Source organism: Toxotes jaculatrix, chromosome 9 (assembly GCF_017976425.1).
Source record: "Toxotes jaculatrix isolate fToxJac2 chromosome 9, fToxJac2.pri, whole genome shotgun sequence".
Taxonomy (NCBI): domain Eukaryota; kingdom Metazoa; phylum Chordata; class Actinopteri; family Toxotidae; genus Toxotes; species Toxotes jaculatrix.
The window spans coordinates 16128493-16147464 of record NC_054402.1 but is presented as its reverse complement, the minus strand read 5'-3'; the positions used below and the strand labels follow the sequence as shown (position 1 = coordinate 16147464).

Below are 18972 nucleotides of genomic sequence, written 5' to 3'. Positions count from 1 at the left end.
CACTAACCCATTGAGCTGTAACGTTACTCACTGCAGGCATCTGGCAGCCAGGTAACTCACCTAATGTTAGGTAATAACAAACATGTCAGCGACAACACAAAGGTTTGACGCATCAAATAACGTCTTAAAGAGAAAAGTAGTGGTTACTCAACGTTAGCTACTGAAGACACCTGACGCGAAATACCAACGACAACCCAGTAACGTTAACTAAAACTACAACTTACGAGTGCCAAGCATTGTATCACACTGGTTTGATGACTGAGGAGTTCAACTCCTGTCTCGACACACAGAGTTTCTTTTAGCAGGTATCAGAATCTGACCAGCATGTGGAGGCAGTTACGAAGAAACATCTGAATCATCATATGTTATCATTTGCCACTGCATTAGTTAGTAAAACAAACATGGGAGTGACTTAGTTGTCTTGCCTGCAGCACCGAATAATCTACTTTGCAAGCTAATAGCACCAGTGTAGTTATTATAATATTACAATAGTCTTGCATGTAATAACAACCCAAATCAGAAACACTGGCTCCGGAGTCAAATGCCTCACACGGCAGTTTCCTCATCCTAATTCACAGGCAGGGCTGGTCCAGGGGAGTACCTGCCAAGAGGCTGTGCGCCTGTTTGAATGTGTAATTGTGGTTTTTGTCAAATTACTCAAGTCCAAGATGCGTATCTCAGGTTTCAGCCATAACTAACATTTTCAGATTCAAATTACACAAGCTGCACTGATTCCCATAATACACCTTTCCTCGTGGATAACAGGGTGTTACATATGTTGCAGCAGATTTGATTATTCTCACTTTTAACACACATCCATTAGTCTACATCCACTGCTGCACCATGCTCTCTGTTTTGGTGTTTGAGGTAATTGATCATGGTTAGGATTAAATTTGCCCCAGTGGTGTTTTGCCTCATCTGAATGAAGAAAATAAAATTCAGTGCGGTCGATCCTCTGAAGAACTTAAAATATTAAATTAAATATATTTAAAATAAGCTGGCATTAAACCAGAGTTTTTCTTTAACATTATTATTGTTATTATCTTATCTCTATAATATCTTATGTGTTTTGCAAAACATTATTTTTAATATGCCCTTGGGAGACATTTTGTGTTTCTGAAGTAGGTGTAGACCATGTCGTGACTAGCTAAAAACTGAGTTAACTGTATGTATTTACTGTAAGGTAACAATAGGTTAACTAGTATGTAAGACTTGTGCATAGGCACACAATAGGAAGACAAATGTCAGTTTCACTACTATGAATTAATGAGAAAACGGTTAGCAGAACAAAATAGAGGAACTATCATGGCATGTAACTCACTTTGCAGTCTTACGAAACTCCATTCTTCCTCGTTCACACTTTGTCCTTTTTCCTTTAGCCTACATCAATGGAGGTGGCATTCTGTGAAGATGTATTCTTATAACAGTATTTAGATGGCCAGTGCACTGGCATATGCAGTTCAGGAAAAGACCAGTTGTTAAAAGGACTAAGCAGTTTTCATCTAAGACAGGTATTTTTTAGGCACACTCTCTGACCTTTAGATCACGGTTTTGACAGGGTGACATGCTTCTGTTTTAGTGGAAATGTTATTGAAGAGAAGAGATAGTAGTACAGTTGCTGGGTCAAGTATACTGTGTGTGTTTGTGTCTGTGTGCGTGTGTGCCCTACTCCCATCCGGTCATCCTGGTTCAAGCTTAGTGACAACTTGGCTGTTTTTACTGGCCATTCCTAAGATTAGCCATAGAGCTTTATTAATAGCCTGTTTAAAAAGCTGATCTCACTGGTGGCTTTTCTTAATTAGGTCCCCATCTGGGCTTAGGGTACCTATCCAAAGCCAGAGGATCAATTTAGACTACTGTCTTTGCCCCTGTAATCCACCAGTCTAAATCTGACTCATTGTGAAGTTATTGATCATTTGAGTGACTTCTGTTTAGATGTTCTAACAATTCAGGTTCAACTTATGTGGCTTTGATTTGGTGCATTTTTTGTGCGTGTGTTGCACAAAACCTCATGCCATGTAATGGAAGTGTGCGCAAGTGTGTGTTACAAAGGTGTTTGTCATTTGTGAATCAGCGCTGTACCGTCACCATTGGTTATGCTGAGGAAGTCAGTGTTTCATGTTTTTAACCACATATGAGCCTCAAGTCTACTTCAGCTACATCCGCTCTGCAGCTTGCCCTGGCAACTGGCAAGAGCCAGAGCCCCCATATGAAGCTGAAGATGTTGAATACAAAGCCTATTTTCTAATGTACTGTGTGTGATTACAATCACATGTCCTTATATTGATTAAGATTAGCTTGTACTAGGGCAGTGTCACGGAAGTTAACCCTTACTTTTATTCAAGGACTTTTTAAAAAAAAAATTAAGATTAAAAGTAGGAACTCGCTAATCCAAAGACAGGTTGTTTTGTTTTTTTTTTTAGTATATGACTACTACCTGTGTAGTGCACTGAGTTGGCAGAGTAGAGCTTTTTTAAGATCTGAAACCTAAATGCATATGTTTTCAGAACCTGTTGAAGGTATAGAGTACATCTGCTGAAATGTAATTTGTTCACTTCTCTGTTGAGCAAACTCTTGTTTAATGTAAAATTAATATTGATAACTGTACACTGGAAAAAAGGTATAGAAACAGAGAATTGTTATTAAATGACATGGGTTGTCTAAAACCTGTATAAGCAATGTGCCAAATACACTGTCCATGCAATACAAGTGCATGTGTTTTTCCAACGAATTTGTAAATTGTAAGTTTTTAATTTAATTTGGTAAAGACTTGTTGTTTTGTTGCCATTTGAGATAGTAATGATGTTCTTCTCTTGGTGCTGCAGGTGAAGCTAAGAACCTGGGTCCAGTCTCAGGTCCAAATCGACAAAGGGATCTCTGTACCTTTTGCACCATAAGTTTGGATCAGGAGGAGGTGTTTCGCACCAAGGTGATTGACAAAAGCGTCAGGTAAGCAGGATAACCCTGTAACTTATAACATGCATTTCCAGTTAGGGGTGCAGCTATTATTCGACAGGTGTTTAATCATGTTACTGTTATGGTAAACTTTCAAACATTACACTTTTAGTACATTTCATAAATATCAAGGTACACCATGAAGACTTTGGTTATATCAGATGCTGGATCACGCGATAGATAAAGATGTGCAAAAGTCCTTGGCTGATTAGACTGATTCAACAAAGGCCTACATTTTCATTTTAATGTAGCCTATCTGGGCTCATTACTCTTTGCTCTGATGTTGAGCACGGACTACCTATCTTGTTCTAGTTTACAATGTTTACATGTTGACACATTATAGATGAATAATGTAGTTTTAATGAACAGAGCTTTCCTTTGTCTTTCTAAAAATCAGTAGGATGGTAGTATTTGGCAAATAAAGATCAGTAAAAAAAGACGGCAACAAAATATAAAATCTTACTGGCTAACATACCATAGTATAAGTAGTATAAAGTGTGAAATTGCCTCTAGTAATGTAGTGTAAAAGATACAATGCCATACTTGGAGTAAGCAACATAAGTAACATGTCGATATCATGAGTTGAAAGTATTCAGTGATTTGTTTCCTGGTCAGAGCGACATAAAAAAAAAAATACTCCTAAAATACTTCATCCTCTGTAGGGGAAACAATTGCAGTTGTGTAAATAACATTTTGGTGTCTGGGGTTTTATCATGTCAAGTCATTGCACACCTCATCTATATCAAGTAATGTTGGCTACACAAGAAACAAACATCCTTCTGTTTATATATGGGCAGAGGTTTTGGGTTTAGTCTTATTTGTTCCATATCCGCTTCAAGTAAATCTTTCGACTTGGTAGGAAACCTTTGTGTATGCAGGCCAGTGTGAAAAATGTCAGATCTTCACAGCTTTACAAATGTGAGGATTCACTTCACTTCTACTTTACATTATTATACATTGTATATCCTTTGGCCTTTGACTGCTCATCATAGAATTTGAGAGGTCATTTACTTCAGAGTTATTTGTTTCAGCCCCAGTAATTTTAATGTACAGTTATGTCCATCAGTTCATGTAGTGTACCAGCTATGTATTTAAAGTATACACATCCATTTCTGGGATAAAGCTTTTGAGTATAGTATTAAGTGACTTTGCATTTGAACTGGGCACATATTCTTCTGGAAGTAAGACACAGCTAACTCAAGTTAAACTTAGTCCATGGCATGGCTTAGAACTTTTTGGAACATTACTGTTTGCTGCTGTTAGTCTTTGTAGTTAGTCTCCAGTTTTCAGTTTGTTTTAAGAATTGAAGTCAAAACAAAGCTAAAAAAGAAAAAAAAATTGAAATATCTTGTTGAGCAAAATCTCTCATGTGGAAACAGTTAAGCTAAACTCTGGACTCATTGTTTGTCATAGGCCCATCATGGGAAAAATATCCGGTTTGAAATGCAGTCATTTGATTACATCTTAGAAACTGTCAATACGTGGCTCAGAGCTGTATGTGTGTGTGGTACCTTTTGAGCTGGGAAACATGAAGTGATCCTGACTGAAATGAGCTATTTTACCAACAGCTACACGCTCACAAGCGGTTCAGCTTGTGAGCGTGTAGCGAGAGATGGGAAATCTTTTAGGTTTCTATCTACATTATTGCACATCTCACTGTAAACAGGGGCCTGCCTTCTCTAGGTATTTCACAACAGCTCTTTTTTTCTCTCTCCTGATTTCGGTGCTGTTCAAAAGGATTTTACAGTCTCTGAGGAAGTGTGTCCTCCCACGCTCTCCCCTGCCTTTCTCTCTGTGTCACTCTCAACTAACTTAGCCTCTGTTTAGCACGTCTTAATAATCACTCAAATTTGGCCCTCTGTTTATTTGATGGTGCTTGACTCATGTGTGTTGTACGGGCTCCTGTTTCTAATGGTTTAAAGGCTGTACGGAAGCTCTAATTGCAGCTAATCCCCAGGATAAAGCAGGCATGTAAAAACAGCTGTGGTCAAGTGGTGCTACCTAGCATTCTCACATTATTTAGAATCTAGGATAACAACAGTAGGGAAGGTGGTATAGTGGGTGTATGTTTGAGTGTGTACAGAATAGGGAGGTTACAAGTGCATAATTCCATGTGATGTTGAGGAGTGTGTGTGGGTGTATACTGGATGAGTTGGCCAAACCTAGTGTGGAAATGTCAGGAAAAGATATTTCTCCATCCAAGATGCATAAATTGTAGAGGGAAGCATCAGTGCAGGGATTAAAAAGCTATATAACCAGGATCCCTCAATACAAGGGGTGAGTATTTATACCCATATGCCTGTTTACCAGGCTACTTTCCAGGCTCCAATTCAGTTTTTATACAGGATAAAATGGAACTGTAAAATATAATTCATTAAGGCACAGAAAATCCCATAAACTCTAGTAATGTTTGACAGGGAAACACATTTCTGAGTGGCACTAGTTTGGGTTATTTCTTCTGAAAAACTAGCATATGTACACACAAAGCAAATGTCTGCCAAGTTGTTTACATGCCAATTTAATTTTTGTCAACTTACCTCACCTAAGATGATTTATGAGAAAATTTTAAAACACAGAAATTGCAGTTTTACATAAACACATGAACAGTTAATCCAGGACAACTGTCTGAGTACTGTTCAGTCTGTTTGGGACAGGTGGTCCATCTGCAGGCAGCACGTACGTCGAGGTAGTGCTTAACCTACAATTGGCTATGTCAGATCAAGCTGTCTTGCTCGCGGTCTTGGTCGTGAGGTAGTTATGTTGGCAGGACTGAGTGGCACAGATGCCTGGGCCCTCTGTGTTTCTACCAGCTCCTACAGGGCAGTCAGGCCTCTGCTGAAAACAAGAGATGTAACCACGTTGCAGCTTGGCTAGGTTATACAGTGTTACAGCACATTCTGTTTAATGATGGGATTGTATGTTCTCCTTGTGTCTCCATGGGTTTCTTCCGGGTGCTCAGGTTTCCTCCCACAGTCTAAAGACCTGCAGGTTAGGTGGACTGGAAACTGTAAATTTGCCCATAGGTGTGATTGTGTTGTCTGTTTATGTGAGTTAGTTGTGCAGTGGACTAGCAACCAGTCCACGGTGATAACGTCTTGAATATTTTTGTATTTTGTAGACAGTAATTTTAGCTCTAACTGTTTGAAGCTTTAAACATCAACCAACATGCATCATGGTGTCAGTTTAGGTGGTCAGGAAGTCTCTAAAATTTGGTGAACATGGCAGAAACCCTGATACTGAATTATCACACAGCATGCTGGGATAGCCACTAACCCAACCCAGTCCTGTACGGTGTCAGTAGGTATAGTGGTCTAGATATTTTTGTCATTTTCTTTCAGCAGTCCTGGTGCTAGCTGTTTTGTTTGTTTTTTTTTTTTGTTTTTTTTTGGTGACCAAAGTTTTTTTTTCACTTCATTTTTCCTTTTTTATTTGATGTACACTGTCAGACTGCACATTAAGGAAATGATAAGAAAGGTTATGGAGTACATGGATGGCAAAAGTGACAGATTTAAACCTCCGACATGGCATGAACATTCCCCCCAACCCTGATGAGTCATACGGGCACCCTGTGTTGTCCACCTTCTGCTCTGTGCTTGTGATAGTGATGCTCCAATATGATACTGTTATTACACTTAAGCTGATGCACTGCATACATTCTACATAATCCAGGGCCATAAACGCAACCACCTTGTATCACAGTAATTATTATAACCCAACCGCAGTGCATCACATGAGGAAGTTCTCATACTGATTTCACAGTATAGAATTAGCTTTAATACCAGTTGCCTTGTGGGCATATGGAAGGAGGAAGCATATGTGTGTTTTTAATCTAACACAGGAATACAGAGTAATGATAATAAGATCAAAAAGGTCGATCAAAATAAACCTAATCTGCAGTATTTTGAAAATTGATTAATTGTTTTTCACTCATTGTGGCGGTTTTCACTTGTTGACATTTCATAGACTAAACGAATAATCCATTAATCGAGAAAATAGTGGGCAGATTAATCAACAAGAAAATGATTGTTGGTTGCAGCCCTGCTGGTTTTGTACAGAGTCAAGAATCAAGCATCAGGCTTTACAAATCAGTAATTAAGCCTGTGTGGCACGGCTTGAATAAGATAATTAGGCTAGAGCCACTAATCTGATCACATTACACCACCTACCAAAGACACTCTGACACACTGCCCCCCCAAAAAGATGCAACGTTGTTTACTGATTTAAACCTCTGTCTTTATTTACAGCCCCTTCTATGGAGAGGACTTCTACTTTGAGATCCCTCGTCCATTTCAGTGTTTATCCTTCTATGTTTATGCCAAGAGCGTTTTCCAAAGGGACCCACCTGTTGGTAAGTTGCATTAAGACGCTTACACAAGTATATGTTCTCATCTGAATGGATGAGTTGTAGTTTAATTTGTGTGTGTGTATGTGTGTCTGTGTGTGTCTTTTCAGGCAAGGTATCAATCCGGAAGGATGACCTGTGTAAATACAGTGGAAAGGAGCACTGGTTTAGCCTTCAGCCAGTAGATCCTAACTCAGAAGTCCAGGTAATTTCTAGGAAGAAGTTCAATGTTTTAAAGGAAGACTTGCAAATATAATTTCAGAATTTGGCACTTAATTTAGAGAATATCTCTTCCTAATTATGATTTAACACATTTCAGTTTTGACTTTGAATTGCTCGTGCTTTGAAGTTGGCACAGAAGTTATCAATAATGAGCCTGCACTACTCACCTCAGGCTCAGGGGATGCATGCTTTCGCAACATGCTTTTGCAACCCCCCCCCAATATAATATGCAGGAAATCCACTTGCATGTGGTCTAAAATTTGCATACAGATAAGATCATTTCCATATCAAAATAAGGTTTAATAGTCTCTGTCCAAACTGTCATGTTTTCACAGTTTGAAAACCAAGGACAGTCTCTATCCTGTTTACTGATATGCCGCTGCTGTCAGCCCACACTCAGTAACACATCAGCATAGTCTGGTTGCAGAAAAATGAAATGCAGTATGCAAGACTCGGGTTTCGAATGTTTTCGGAAAACTCTTAATGCCATGACAGTATAACCATTGGCACACTGTATACACTTTAGTGTTTATCTTGAAAATATCACCACAAACCTGTGGAAGATGAGATTTTGACATCTCTGGAGAAATACCACTTCTGCAAATATTGTTTTCAGCCGTTTAGCGTGTTTTTTTTTTTGTTTGTTTGTTTGTTTTGTTTAGATTTTGATCAAATTATTTGTGCCACCTGCAAGATTTAAATGTAACCAAATTAAGATCTAAACCTTGACTTTAGCATGGTGTTTCAAAAGTCTGGATAAAATTCATGAAGTATTTGTCTCCAACTCACTCACATCTTTTTCTTGTGATGCAAATGTAACTGGACTGTTGTTATGACTGCATGCAAGATGGTTACTTAGAATTTGCATACTGCCTAAATCCAGGTAGTCATTGTTTTATACCTCCATGTTTCCAAAGCTGACAACTAATGCTGCTGAGTGTTTATGAATTATTTGATAGACAAATTTGCAGTCAAAATGAAGACAAAGACTTTTTTTGTAAAATTGGTTTCAGCTGGTTAAAGCCGTTAGCTCGCTGTACCGCTAATGATTATGATACTGTAGCTTGTGTATAATCTTGACTAATGAGGCATTTTCTGTCCACTGTGTTTTTATGTGTTGAAACTTTTTTTTACCCCCTTTTAGCGTTCTATTGATAATTTCTTCAGCGGTGTCGTTCTAATTCTTATCACATTTAGGGCATGTGTGTGGGTTGTTCTGTTTTGTCAGATAGTTTTCATGGTCTGGTTGCGCTGGGTGAAACTACAGCACACTAGCACTTCTGTGCTGCTGTATCTAACGTATTGACTCTAGCTGCCATTAGCCCACGCCAGACTATTCTGGGCATGTGCTGCTACACTGATTCACTCACAAGTAGACACTTTCAACTGCAAAGTTACATTAGTGAGTGATGGAGGTGTTATTGCAATTCCTCTCCGGCTTGGTTTTGTAGTCAAACAGGTTCTGTGTATGTACCCTGTGAGTAGTGTCAACTCATATTCTAGGGAACTTGCTCAGTTAATAAAGAAAATTCTAATGGTAGGACAAATGATTTTTTTTTGTTTTTTTTACCTTATTCGTTACCCAAAAGGGAGGACATGGAGTTGTAATGTAAGTGTTAATTTGCTGGTGATATTGGCTCATTCACAGCCTTGCAAAGTAGTTAGTGTCATTTTGGCTTAAAGGCCTATCTTGCATCAGAAAGAACTACTCGCCATCTCAGCCAAGTGCTGAATTGCAGAGACAGAGTGCAAGTGTGTGGGCGTTTTGTTTAGCTCTCTCTCTCTGTTGCTCACTCTCTCGCTCTCTCTCTCTCTCTCTGACACTTCCGAAGGCAAGACCGGCAGCCTTCACCACATCCGACCCGTAAAGATCCTTTTGAGTGATGACAAAATTCACAGCTGTTGTGGCTCTTGTAATACGTTACCTCCATTAATCTAAAACACCATGAAACATGGGGTGGAGCTGGGCCACAGGTCAGGGACTTTGATCAGAGAATAACAATACTTTTCATTGCATTGAAACAAAATGCAAGGAAAGTATTTTTACATGTCGTTAGTAAAATAAATATTAGGCTTAGTGATTAGGCAGGCTTAGGGATTTGGCAGCTGGTCATTTTCTCGCATGCACATACAACAGCCCACACTTTTATCTTGTTTTAAAACCCACATATTAACTTGGGATTTGGCTTGAAACTTTTGACTTGTGCCCTGATGTAAGACTGAAATCTCATGACTTGAATAATTTGTTACTTCTCACTGGTCACTCTCCTCTCCTCATGTTCAACAGGGTAAGGTTCATCTTGAGATGCGATTGAATGAAGTGATCACAGAAAACGGCTCAGTAGGTCAGCACTTACTAGTCCGGTGAGTACCAAGATTCCCTTGTTGCCAGGCAAGTGTGGCCTGATTCAGTTGGTTGCCTTATGAATTGGGAAAGTTTGCAGGGAATTTGAAATCAAGCTAGAATTTAAAAGCTGCGCACTGAACCAAAAGATGAAAGATCTAACCCTGACAGTGGTGTGTTCAAGTTTATTTATACAGCAGAAGAAATGATATTTATTTTTTATCAGGTTTTTAAGTTGTGTGGTTTGATGGGGGAACACACTGCCTCACTGTCCTGAACACACTAAAAGGTTAGGGATTCTTTGACCACACTATTCCTAAAACAAACAAAAGGTGTATTGCAGCACTGTTTCACAGGCAGTAACAGTAATGAGAGCTTGTTGCCTCAACAACTCTTCCTCTTCCCTTCAGAGCTGCAGAGCTACAGCCAGTGAAATTATTCTCAGCTTTATGCATTTTCTCAGTGATTATAAGCATACGTTTAAAACATCTAAATATCCAAATGTGAAAACTATAACTTTTTATACAGTTTACTCTGTATCCAAACTGGAAACATCTCTTAATAGTTCAGACAGAGGTACTGTATAGCAGAAAGAAAAGAGAAATCTTTTGAAGCTGTTATCAAAAAGTCACCGTCCTAGATGAGATGATATCAATTGGCCGTTTTAGCGCTTAGTGGGTGGTTTTAGTTTTTGTGTGTGTCACAATATCACTTCATCGATCACCCTTATGTCTCAGCTGTACATTTGACATCAAAAAAGTAGCTATAAGCACAAAGTGTTCCCAGATAATGACATGGGAGGATCAAAAGAAAGAGCTCATTGAAGGATTGAGTGTGCGTACAAATCTACGTGTGTATGTCAGGCCTCATGCCATTTACGTGTGATGTTTTGCACCCCCCATTCATACTTGAAGAGCAGGGTAATGAGGAGGAAGTGATGGCATCTGAGCAGGAAGCCTGCGCTTCTCACACTGCAACCGCTGTGGTTTTCTGCTGCCGTCATTCACTCTGTCACTCAGATTGTTTGCTTAAACTGTAACTGCTCACTGTCAGCTCTCGCCATATGTGCACACTTTCAGTCATCTGTGTCTGCATACCACCCTGCTGCAGTGTGATTAGCCACCAGAGATGGTCAGAGCAGAGCGAGAAGGGGTTGAGTTAAGAACGCGATGCAAAGGAGAGACTACAGGGAATATTGTCATGACACCCGGGAAGATGATACACAAACATCCTGACATTTGCTTAGCATGGCTTCTCCCTCTGGCCTCACTTAGTGATGAGCTGAATTCATTCTTATTCTCTGGTGACTCCTGCTTAGCAGCCACATCCTGTTTAGAGTGCCGACAGTGTCTGTTTGTTGTCACCTGAAACACCTGTGAAAAAAGCAGCTGTCCCTGTGAGACAGGAGCCAAACATGAGGGCACAATCCTACTTCTAAATGACTGTACGACTGTAACACCACGGTATCAGTGCGAATCGCTGTTTTATATAGGTGACAGCTTTACTCTCCACCTCCATGTCTGTTTGAGGATTGGGGGCTAGGCAGCAGTGTCATTTTTAAGTAGAGATCTTGACAACTGATGGCAAAAGATTAAGTGAGCCTGAAATCTGATAAGCTGGACAAAACTAAAAGAGAAAATAATTTTTAATTGCACCTAAATTCATAGCAGGATGTTAGCCCAGATATCATTACCGTTTTTGTTTTTTGTTTTTTTCTTTTTTTAACAAATACAACTTTATGATATGGGTCAGTGCTGCTGTTGTTGTTATTTATATTCATAAGTATTCATAAGTTAAGCCTGATAATTAAATTTTAATTTGGGTGAAAAGCAAGTAATGCGGCATATATGTTTTATTTACATCTAACTTAATTGTGCGTGTGTGTGTTTGTGTTTGTGTTTGTATGTGCTGATGATGATGATGCCATGAAATTACATTCTTATCTTTTAATGGGTTGTTACTGCCTTTACCATAGTTCCATAGTGTTACATGTATATTACCTGAAGACGTCAATACAAAACGTGTTTTTATGATTAGATGTTTGTTTTAAAAGTCAAAGATTTCCATTGAGCTGGTGTTTGGAAACATCCTGTTTTTCTGAAATAGTATTTTTCATTGTGGTACCTCACTGTAAACTCCAAAATTACCAAAAACAACAACAAAAAAGCTTTTTAATTATTCATAACTGTCCTGTTTTATGTAAGCCTCTTTGTTTTTTGACTCAGTGCTGTGATATTCAGACCATAGAGGGTTAATAGTAATAGCATTTCCACTGAGGCATCTGTTGAACCAACAAGAAATTGTTTACCATTTATGAAGCTAATCTCTCCCAAGGTCTGGGTCACTTTAGAGTCTGGAAGTATTGAAAGTTTGCTGGAAATATTGAAAATTTTGTTGAAGATGATCAGCTCCAAAGTAGCAGTTGGAAGGGTGGATTGACACTCCCCTGCTGCTAATCTGAAACCATGTAAAAGAATTTTTTTAAGTCCTTGAAGTCATAATAATAATAGAAATTTCCATGTGACTTTCTTTAGAATAATAGAGTGCCAGGAGCTGCCTCTGATCAGTGGGCAGAACTGTGACCCCTATGCCACCGTGTCACTCGTCGGACCTGCCAGGTAACTCTGTGAACGCCACACAGATACTAGAGGAAGCTAAGGTTTCCTAAGAACAGACAAATATGGTCATATTCTTTGCATTTTCTAAGTAGAGAAGCAGCTCGTTACCTCCTTTTTAACTTGCTGGTTTCAAATTAATGATACTACTTACTGTAAATGCGTGCTGTAATTTCCACATTAAAAGTTCAAAGACTAAAGAGAGGAAAATGTGCAGAAATAAAACTTAACTGGAAAATGAGTCCCATTATTTTTACTTAAAATATTAAAGAAATAATAAATAAAATATTCAGAAGGTAAAAATCACTATACTTCAGAAAATAATGTTATCCTGTTTGACCTGTCTGACAAGGTATAAACTCAGCTTTTTAAAACAAACATATTTAAAAGAGATTTAAATGAATTTATAGAGCTGGTCTCTTGTTGTAAATGTCTGCTCGCCTTTTGCCACTAACCTGGACCTTGTTTCAACTAGTAAGAACACATATGAGGATCTTAATGTACTTCCTGGCATATACAGGGTCAAAAGCTTGGCAATGTAACCAGGAACCTGAGCATGTGGAGCCTTAACTGTAAAGAATAAAATGTTAAAACAGACTTAGGCAGTGGACAAGAGCTGCTATCACTGATCCATTTACACAAACTGTAGTTGCTAAAGGAAACTGTACCATAATGATTTGCAATTATCCAATCCCATGAAATCAGATGAAGGCAGATGATAGCAACTTCATTTAAATCACTAATGGCTGTAATCTTGCTGCAAAGGAATAAAAACAGAAGTTAAAAACGTAAATTGTCATGGAAATTGTAGCGTTTGTGATGCTCAGCAGGGAAAGTTTTTAAAATGTGAGTATCAGAGTCTCTGTAATGTATCTCCTCAGGTCTGACCAAAAGAAGACAAAGGTAAAGAAGAAAACCAGCAACCCTCATTTTGAAGAGACCTTCTTCTTTGAGGTAAATATAATATTGCTCATGTTGCTGTCAAACCACATTATGGTTAAAAATGATCCACTGCTTACGTTAATGTTAGATTACTTGAAAAAAAAAACCAGAAGCATAAAAGTCAGTGTTTTTTACAAGTAAACCTGTAAGTAAGCCTTGACATGCTCATCCTCAGGTCACACGATCCAGCAGCTACTCTAAAAAGTCTCACTTCCAAGTGGAGGAGGAGGACATCGAAAAACTTGAGATCAAGTGAGTTGTGTGTCTGTGCATTTGTCTGTCTCTCTCTCTCTCTCTCTCCTCTTGTTTCCTCTCTATAGTCTTGACAGAAGAAAAATAATTTCTTAACAACTTGAGGACAAAAAAGTGAATTTGGATCTGGTGTGTTCTGACCACTGATAGAGAGCCTTGGTTTCTGGTTAAGGAAATGTGGGGCTTCGATCACAGTGGACTCATAGCTCACTGGGTAAGACTAGACAAAGTCAAAGGTAAACACTCATGCATGGTTTTGAGGTTTGGATTTGAGGTGGTGTCATTGCACGGGTATTGTATTGGAGTTTATGCACCAAGCAGGTGAGCACCACTCGGTAGTGGCATTTATTTTGTCCCCTTTTGCCATATTGGAATTGAGTGGTTATGTGTTTGTGCGGAACACACACACACACAGCAACAAAAGTTGTGTACATGTGGTTTGATGTTGCTTGATGCCTTATATTCATAGATGAAATGCGTTGTTTCAGTTCTCACCCTCCACCTTTGCAGAGTTGATTTGTGGAACAATGAGAATCTGGCTCAGGATGTGTTTCTGGGGGAGACGCGGGTCCCCGTCAAGATCCTGCGAAATAACCACATCCACAAAGCCTGGTAAGGACTGGACAGAAGAAATGTCTTTTTTTTTCTTCCTACCATCGGCCAGCCACAAGGCATGTCAACAAATATAAATGCATAATTTAGGTATGAACATATGAAACAGCAGATAAAAACAGCATCCATATTGCTTCATTAATGTTTTTTTTCTCCTGTCACGAGTTACACAGTTTTCTGCAAACATCATCCATCTTCTTTCCCAGAGTCATAACTCGGTCAAGTCAAAACACAGACTTTAAACACACACACACACACACTGCAACAATCTGCAGAAGTAACACTTTACACTGGTGGATCTCCAGTGTCCATCAAAATTCATTAAATCCATTTAGAAAATGATAAAAAACTCTTCTTGTGACTCCAGACCTGGGTCACATCTGATTCAGTGAGCTCCTCTGACTTCTGACCATCCAGACCATTATTAGTTGCACAGCTTTTATTTAGATTTGTTTCAGAATTTGTTTTTGAAGGAATGGTTCAAATATAAATCATGCATTATTATTTGATTATTTTAAGCACATAGTTGAAATATTGTTTTATTCTGTGTATTTTTTTGTGAGCAGCTATATAAATGTGCGGAATACAAATGAAAGCAGAAAACTAAGTCAGAACATTTAGCTGGCGAGACAGTTTCTCAGCTGTCTAAACACAACACAATAGATATTTTTACAAAGGTACAGATAGTAGAATTTCACTACACTCCTATTATCTATTATCTTAACATCAGTCTAGCATGTTTAAAATTGATTTAGCAGAACCAAATCATTTTGTTTAATGTGTACTTGTTTTCCGACTGCCAGACGGCCACACTCTTCAATTGTACTTCAGCTACATGCTGTCAAATCTTTTCTCATACATAGACCTGTTGTTCTGTCCTGAAGGCTTTCATGTACTACCAGGGCTGAAAATGAATAGGCCCATTTTAGATTTCCGGGGAAGATAATATGAAACTGCAAGACCTGTGTTGCAGACGTACACCACTCCTGGCTCAAGTTAATAACTACCAGAGAAGCAATGATTTTTTTTTCTTTTTTTTTTTTTTTTTTGTGGTTTCATTTAGTTTTTTGTTTCAGTTCAGACAGGCTCACTTGTCTCCATCTTGGTAGAAATTATTAGACAGTGGAAACATTAAGAAGAGACGATGATGAAAATAAGTCTTTATCATCGTGTCAGTGACTAAGTCTGATGTGTCTGTTTCTTTAAAAATGCATTAGATTGTTGTCATTAAACAAAACCTGGCAGAGACTGTCACTGACGTCATGAACCGGTCACCTTCCTCTGAACTAGATCAGGTTTTCATGGGAGGGGAGCTTCATGCTTTGGAGTCTTTCTCTTCAGGAGCTACGTCCTGTTTGTCTGTTTTGACAACTTGTACAGTTAGGTTTTCCGTGCTATTAAAAGGTGATTTGAAAATCTTCCTCGATTTCTCAGTGTTCAGCAGTTTTTCCATTGTGTGGGTGTTTCCTTGCTTTGCGTCAGTGTAGGTGATTTGGGATTATGCCAGATAGCAATCTGTTGGTACATGAGGGTTGTGAGTTGAGTGCGTGGGTGGCTTTTTGCATGGTGGCAGTACCTCATGTCTTGTGTTTATGCTGGAAACCAGGGATGCTGCACACATAAGAAATGTTCAGCTTTCTAAAATCAGCACAGGTGACTTTTTTAGAGAAACGTCTCTGTGCCTGTTATTACAAATCAAGCAGCTTATGGACGACCCTGTAGTACATAGTTGCAGCTTTTGAAGCACTGCAGTTCAACTCCACATTTAATCGTTTTGTGATTTGCTCCACCTGTTGGTTTATAGGGAGAGGTGCATGCAGCAGAGACATGAGAAATATTATTTTTAAACTGCTATTTAAGAAATCTTTTACATTTCTAGGCTCTACCAGAGTGGTTAAAACAGCTGGAAAAATAAGAAGTAGATGGTAAATACAGCTGTCTGATTTATATGGCGTGTACAGGAGGGCATTAGCTTTATTAAGTAGTACTTAGAAACCCCTTTACGAGGAGGCTGAGCTGCAACAGTAGCTACAGTAAAACATCCTCTAGGTGTATTAATGTAATCCCTAATCACCTGTTGTGCATACATTATAGATTATACACTAATGTAATTGACAACATCCATAACTGACCGTTTATGGATGCACTGTTTGGTTTTGTTTTCTGTTTTATCAGTTTATTAGGAGCTCGTTGCTTAAACCCCTAAAAGCTTTGTGATGCTAATTTCTTTCTAAATGCAGCATTGCCCCAGATATAAAACAATGGCATGTAAGCTCTGTCATATAAATATTACCACCTATACTGCAGAATTCCTCATATTCACTATTACAGTATGTGGCGGTGTCCAGTCTGTGGGGAAAGTGACATCAACATGTTCACTTGTTCTCCTCTAACTGTTCACCTCTGCTTTTGCTGAGGTTACGTTGCAAAAATACACCTGTTTCCATAACGGCCTGGTTAATTATGACGATGTACAGTACAGGTTCCTCACAGCACAGCATGCTAAGACAGCTTGTCTCCCTGCGGTCTAACAGGTATCTCCTCCAGCCTAAAGGGAACGGCAACAAGTCCAAGTCTGACGATTTAGGATCCTTACGTTTGAAGCTGACCTATATAGAAGACACAGTGCTGCCATCTGCCTGCTACACACCACTCCGCAACCTGCTGCTCAAATCCCCAGATGTGAAGGTAAGGCAATAGCACAAGTTACATTAAATCCTAAGATGGAGGGAAAACCTTTAAAAGAATGTACATAATTGTACATTTCTAGGTTCAGGCCATATCAGAATCTCTCTTCTGAGGCTCCAATAAGAGATAATTCATGTATGTGTAGCCTTTCTTTGTGTAACTCAGTCACCTCAGTCTTCTGTTGCTGCAATATATTGAAACTGTGTTATAATCATGGAATTGATCAGTTGCATATTGTTTTCTTTCCGTGTTACTTCCTTCTCTCTTCAACTCCTGTATTTCCCCTTTTTTTTTTCCCACCCTCTAACCTCCCACTTTGTCTCTTTGCCTGCTTCAGCCCATCTCAGCGTCAGCAGCACACATCTTGGGGGACATCTACAGAGAGCGGTACGAGGCTGTTCTGCCGATGGTTCGACTGCTGCTCCACCACAATCGCTTTGTGCCTTTTGTCTCTGCTGTGGCAGCGCTAGAGCTGGACAACACTCAGTGAGTTCTCACACATTCATAACTCACAGTACAGGTACACACTTGTAGGTAGGACATGCGAACTGATAAATGTCATGACCACATTGTTACTTCTCGTATTCTTAAAACCTTAAAGTTAAGTTCCTGTTTTTTGACAGCCTGGGTGTGACTTTTGTAGTTTCTGCCATCATTTCTTGTGGCCGTCATAAAACCAAAATTAAGTTGGAAACAGGAAGCAGCTCTGGGAAATGATAGACATTTAAAACTGGATTTTCATGTTGGCTTTATTTTCACTTTGATAAACTTGTAAGGCATAGGATGGTGGATAAAATGTCATACCCAGATGCTAAAAGCTGAAACAGGAATGATGCTACTACAAAAATAAGACCTAGGTCATAAAAACACAGATTTTTTTTTTCCTTTAAATAACTAGGCTGGTCTGTCGAATTTCTCTATACTGAAACACACAGGGTACTTTAATGATGATTATCTCATGTGAAGAAATGATCTTTTGTCAAGAAATGTGGTCAAAAATAAAAATGGTTATAATGTCTTTTTGATGTTGGTGGAATATTTCTGTGCCCGTACAGGGAGGCTAACACTATATTCCGTGGCAACTCGCTGGCAACTCGCTGCATTGATGACATGATGAAGATTGTGGGAAAGAACTACCTGGCGGTTACCCTGAAGCCTGTAATAGATGAGGTATGACTAACAAGGAAACACACACACACACACACACACACACACCCAGATGCCAGAATAGCCATGAGTCACTGAGGTCAATATGGAAAACTCTACTTGAACAGATGCCTTTCCACTGCAAGTGAGCAGATGTGCAGATGTAATTGTTAGGTTTGGAGTTCTTACAGATTACTGCATCAACCCCTTTTTGAAACTTTATTTCAATAATTTCCCTCTAATGACTCACATTAATGAGAATAAAATGATAGTTTTTTGATCTATTGTCACTTTTTGGCTTTTTTATACTCTGTGCCATATTGTGTTTTTGGTTGTCTTCACATTTTGACTCATATCTGGGACTTAGTATTGCTGTTTATCAAATGGCTTATTTAATACAAATTTGTTCCTTCACGTGTGTAGAAAAAAAAAGCAAAGGTGGTATTCTGAATGTGTGCGGTACTCGTACTCATCATCTCCTGTCCTTCTACTTTTGAGAAAGTAGGAATTAATCTGTAGTTCCATTCAACACAAACTCTCAGACTTTGTTCATTTCTCACTAATACATTTGGCCTGAACCTAATTGTTTGTTGTGTTTTTTGTCCTTTTAACTTTATATAGATTTGTGAATCCAACAAAACATGTGAGATAGACCCTGTTAAACTAAAGGAAGGTGACAACGTAGAGGTCAACAAGGTAAATACACTTGTCTCTCACAAACCACAGACAAGCAGAATATCCTTTGAAATTCTTCAGATTTTGAGCATGCTGATATGTATCATGATTTTAATTTCCTTTACTTTATAAAGATATATGTCTGTTTTCCTCTCTGTATTGTGTGTATATATGGAGAG

The 18972-nt window shown here is 38.8% G+C and overlaps 1 protein-coding gene across 1 annotated transcript in view; it reads left to right on the top strand.

Moving 5' to 3' along the window:
* The window catches only part of rasa2 (RAS p21 protein activator 2), a 28439-nt gene that overhangs the window by 554 nt on the left and 8913 nt on the right, over window positions 1-18972 (top strand). Inside the window, exons 2-13 of the mRNA XM_041045728.1 lie at window positions 2826-2949; window positions 7200-7303; window positions 7408-7502; window positions 9807-9883; window positions 12398-12481; window positions 13360-13432; window positions 13596-13672; window positions 14183-14284; window positions 16819-16972; window positions 17310-17458; window positions 18028-18142; window positions 18740-18814. Coding sequence (XP_040901662.1) covers window positions 2826-2949; window positions 7200-7303; window positions 7408-7502; window positions 9807-9883; window positions 12398-12481; window positions 13360-13432; window positions 13596-13672; window positions 14183-14284; window positions 16819-16972; window positions 17310-17458; window positions 18028-18142; window positions 18740-18814 — 1229 coding nt within the window. The remainder of the gene's footprint in view (window positions 1-2825; window positions 2950-7199; window positions 7304-7407; window positions 7503-9806; window positions 9884-12397; window positions 12482-13359; window positions 13433-13595; window positions 13673-14182; window positions 14285-16818; window positions 16973-17309; window positions 17459-18027; window positions 18143-18739; window positions 18815-18972) is intronic.